General features: G+C 43.8%; 1 protein-coding gene across 1 annotated transcript in view; it reads left to right on the top strand.

Moving 5' to 3' along the window:
• bmp1a (bone morphogenetic protein 1a) overlaps positions 1-5,000 on the top strand; it is a 128,476-nt gene that overhangs the window by 92,385 nt on the left and 31,091 nt on the right. The window contains exon 8 of the mRNA XM_063195757.1: positions 4,167-4,282. Within this exon, the coding sequence (XP_063051827.1) occupies positions 4,167-4,282 (116 nt within the window). The remainder of the gene's footprint in view (positions 1-4,166; positions 4,283-5,000) is intronic.

The following is a 5,000-nucleotide window of genomic DNA, read 5'->3' as shown; positions in this document are numbered from 1 at the left end:
CGGACAGAGAATGGAGGGAGGTAGGGAGAACCAGCCTGTGGGCCACATGTTTAATAACCCAGGGCAGGCTGTGTAAAAAAAAACATGTGTCTGTGCAGGTAATGAGCCCAGGAGAGAGGATTCCTTTTTTACAACATTTCCACAAGTGGCAGGGTACCTGTGTGTGTGTGTGTGCGTGTGTGCGTGCGTTTGCCGTCTGTGGAAAATTGTGCGTATACTTGTGTGAGTGTGTGTAGTATGTGGGAGGGTAATACTCTGAGAGTGAGTCTCTCTCTCTCTCTCTCTCTCTCTCTCTCTCTCTCTCTCTCTCTCTCTCTCTCTCTCTCTCTCTCTCTCTCTCTCTCTCAAACACACACACACACACACACACACACACACACACACACACACACACACACACACACACACACACACACACACACACACACACACACACACACACACACACACACACACACACACAATCAGAGTTGTTCCTCCCACTCTGTGTTCATAGTTACATCTGCATTCCAGCCAGTGGAGAGCCTGTCATCAGACTATTCATTATGTTTTAATGCAGGCGATGAAGAATGGTCTCTCTCTTTACTTTCTCTCTCTTCCTCTATTCTTACAGCCCCCCCCCTCCCTTCCATTTATCTCTCACTCGCTCACTCGGTCAGACACTCTCACGGACACACATGAACACGTACTGTCTAATCTTTATCTGCCTCTCTTACTCACACACAAACGCGTGCATGCAGGGACACACACTCAAGCATTCAAGCATTCATACACACATACACACACACACACACACACACACACACACACACACACACACACACACACACACACACACACACACACACACACACACACACACACACACACACACACACACACACACACACACGTACAGATAGATATACGCTCTCTCTCTCTCTCTCTCTCTTTCTCTCTACCTCCATCTCTTCCTTGCAAGACACCAACAAAGCTGTTTTCCATTTCAATGGAAAAAGAACAGTGTGTTTGTGCATGCATGCGTGCGTGCCTGCATGCTTGCGCGCGTCTGTGTGTGTGCGCGCGTGTGTGTGCGCATGTATGTGTGCGCATGTGTGTATGTGTAATGGAGCTTTGCTACCATATATTTCCCTCTGGTATTCAGTCTGAATCCCTGTCTCGGTTATGTTCCCCTTGCTCATTATTTAGCAGTGATTTAAAGCTCAGCTCGATGTAAAATGTGTTGCCATTGGTTCCTGTGAAATGTGGTGTTTTCTGTTGGGTATTGGTTCTTGTTAAATGTGTTGGATATGGGGTCCTATGAAATGTGAAACGGGTTGTTCTAGATTATGCTGGATATTGGAGGAAATATATTGCGTATTGGTTATCATGGAATTTGTCGGGTACTGGTTCTCATGAAATATGTTGGGTATTGCGTGTCATGGAATGAGTTGGGTATTGGTTCTTGATGACTTGGGTATTTGTTCTCATGAAATGTGTTGCAAATGTAGTTGCATGAAATGTGTTGGATTTTTTAAGTAATTTAGTACTTGGGCTTTACACCTTTATTATTTAAACGAGAGAGAGAGAGAGAGAGAGAGAGAGAGAGAGAGAGAGAGAGAGAGAGCATATCCTCAGGCCGGAGCCAAACCCAGGTTCACCAGCCCACAGAGCCCCATTGCCCCCAGGGTCCTATTAAAGGGGTATGCCACTATTTTGGGGCTTAATGCAGTTAAAATCGTTGGCCAGGGTTTATAAAGGTGGTGAAGTGTCCTATTTTTCATGTAAGCCGTTGTCTTGCTTTAAGACAAGTTAAAAGAGGGAGCATGTCGCTAAGCTAGTGAAAGTCAATGGATCCTTGTAGCATGTTACATGCTACAGTGATCCATTGACTTTCACTAGCTTAGCTATATACTCCCTCTTTTAACTTGCTTCAATCAGAGCCATACAGTGAACAGAGTTACGCGATTGGAGGACCAGGAATTAAATTGCAGCCCCGCCTTTCAGCGAGATAAGGGAGTGCCTAAAGCAGCTGTAGAATAGAATCACCACATTAACAGCCAAAAATAAGGACTAACGAACTATACTGCGGGGTAATCACCATAAATATGTAAACTATCAACTGTCTCGGCGGTGATAATCACAAAACACTTTTAGCACCTGTGATGTTTATCTGAAGTTATTACTACGAACAGCAAGTCTTGTCATATTCCCTGCATTGCATCGCATTGCATTTGCTGTGTGCTACGCCCACTACTAGGAACTAACATTCGCAACGCTGAGCAGTACTGAGAAGCTAAAACAGCTAATTTTGCTAATGAGGAAGTCGGCCTTAGGACACAGCGGAGATCGCCTGACTCTGTTCACTGTATGGCTCTGGCTTCAATGCTTAACATGACAAATAAGACACTTTCCCACCTTTATAAACCCCGGCCAACGATTTTAACTGTATTAAGCCCCAAAATAGTGGCATACCCCTTTAAATGTGTGCGCCGTGTTGGAAATAGGTCGTTGTGAAATGTTTTGGATATGGACTGTTACATGTTTTCTGTCTATTTGTGTCTATCTGTGTTTATATCCTGTTTTTTACCCTGTGAGACCAAAGGCAATTTTCATGCTTGCATGATAATAAAGTATAAAGTATAATCTAATCTATTGTTGAAAAGTGGTTCTTGAAATATGATATATAAAGCAGTGATTGCCAACCTGGATTCAGAAGCTACAGTCCAGTGCCACGTATTCCACGTTACCTGGTTTTGCCTTTCCAATTAGGACAATCACCTGGTTGAATTTGGTAGGTAAAACCAAGTCATTCGGAATATGTTGCACTGAATTGGAGCTTGTGAATCCAGGTTGGCCATCATTCATTGATGCACTGTATGGTTTCTGGTGAAAAGTTGTATGAAATGTGTTGGATGTATTGATAGAGTGTGTTGGGCTTGGGCTCAATATATGTGCATTGGGTCTCATGAAATTGGACGTGGATTCTTGGCAATTGGTTGTTATGAAATGCGTTGGTTATTGGCTGTTAGGAAATGTTGCTATTATGAAATGTGTTGGATATTGGCTGCTATGTGATGTTATGACATGTTTTTCTTATTTGTGTGGTATATGATATAATGGCTTGTTTTGCATGTTGGTTATTATTGTGTTGAAATGTTTTGCATATTGTTGTAAAGGGCTCTTGAAATATCTGTGGTAACAGCCGTTGCGAAATGTTGCTGGATAGTGGCTACCTGTAAGTCAGTGTCAGTTTGACATTTTCCAGTGTGCTGTTCTGAAAAGGCTGTAGGGCTCTGTGGGAGATTGAGTGCATTATTTAGGAGATGGTGGAGAGAGAGAGAGAGAGAGAGAGAGAGAGAGAGAGAGAGAGAGAGAGAGAGAGAGAGAGAGAGAGAGAGAATGTGCTTTTGAGTGAATGAGGGAGATGTGACTCTCTCCTCTCTCTCTCTCTCTCTCTCTCTCTCTCTCTCTCTCTCTCTCTCTCTCTCTCTCTCTCTCAATTCAATTCAATTCAATTCAAAGAGCTCTATTGGCATGACGAATATGAATACACTCATGTTGCCAAAGCAGTCATACAAATAATTGGATATGGTATGGATATGGTTGTACATACAGTATATCCAACTAACATTTATACATGCATCAATGCTCTCTCTCTCTCTCTCTCTCTCTCTCTCTCTCTCTCTCTCTCTCTCTCTCTCTCTCTCTCTCTCTCTCTCTCTCTCTCTCTCTCTCTCTCTCCCTCCTTCAGTATACTGAGTCATAGAGTCCTCCTAACTGCACAAAGCTGTGTTGCACCAGAAAGTCACAGATAACCTTTAGCCCAGAGGTGTGGGTCAACTCCTCATGCTCGTGCAGGTGTGAGTATGTGGGTGTGTGAGTGTGTCTGTGTGAGTCAACTTATGCAAGTGTTTGTGTGGATTGAATTCTTATGCTGTGTCTTTCTCCCCCTCTCTCCTGTGTGTGTGTGTGTGTGTGTGTGTGTGTGTGTGTGTGTGTGTGTGTGTGTGTGTGTGTGTGTGTGTGTGTGTGTGTGTGTGTGTGTGTGTGTGTGTGTGTGTGTGTGTGTGTGTGTGTGTGTGTGTGTGCACTTTGGGTGCATACATGCTTGTGTATGTGTGTGTGTGTGTGTGTGTGCATGCGCGTGCATACGTGCTTGTGTGTGTGTGCATGTGTGTGTTCAGGATGTGGCGACAGCCTGCAGGAGAGCAGCGGTAACTTCTCGTCCCCGGGCTTCCCTAACGGCTACTCTGCCTACATGCACTGCATCTGGAGGATATCAGTCACGCCGGGGGAGAAGGTGGGGCCACACCAGCTCTCTCTCTCTCTCTCTCTCTCTCTCTCTCTCTCTCTCTCTCTCTCTCTCTCTCTCTCTCTCTCTCTCTCTCTCTCTCTCTCTCTCTTCTTTTTTGTCTTGCTCCTCTATCTACTTTATTATTTTCTTTCTCTTTCTGTCCTATAGCTATGTACATTATTTGTTCTTACTCTCATTCTTTTTCTTCTTTGTCCACCCTGTTCACAGTCCTCTCTCCTCTTTCACCCTGCATTGTCTTGCCTTGCTACCTTCATTCTTTTCTCTCTCTCCACTCTCTACTACTGTCGACATCCTCTCTTTCATTCTCTACATTTCTTTCTTTGCACATTCCAATTTCTTTCCTAAGAAATTGTTCTCTTCCACTCTTTGTCTGTTTTCTTAGCTGTTCTCTCACTTCTGTATCTCCATTGTCTCCCCCCCCCTCTCTCTCTCTCTCTCTCTCTCTCACTATCTGTTCCTCTGTGTTTGGCATCATCTTTTCTTTTTCCTTTATAACTACACAAGTACTGTATGTCTGTACACACACGCACGCACGCATACACTTACATACAACTTTTTATGTTCACATAAATGTGCGCTTTGCTCACAAAATCAAACTCAGTTTTCCCAACAGAGTGAGGAATGCTTTCTATATTAAGCTTTATGGACATAATGAGTGTGTAAGATACTATGACTAAACTATACTCTCTGGGAGAGAGGGAGG

Source organism: Engraulis encrasicolus, chromosome 3, assembly GCF_034702125.1.
Source record: "Engraulis encrasicolus isolate BLACKSEA-1 chromosome 3, IST_EnEncr_1.0, whole genome shotgun sequence".
NCBI classification, from domain to species: Eukaryota; Metazoa; Chordata; class Actinopteri; order Clupeiformes; family Engraulidae; genus Engraulis; species Engraulis encrasicolus.
The sequence above is the reverse complement of the archived record's forward strand: the minus strand, read 5'-3'. Positions and strand labels throughout refer to the sequence as shown.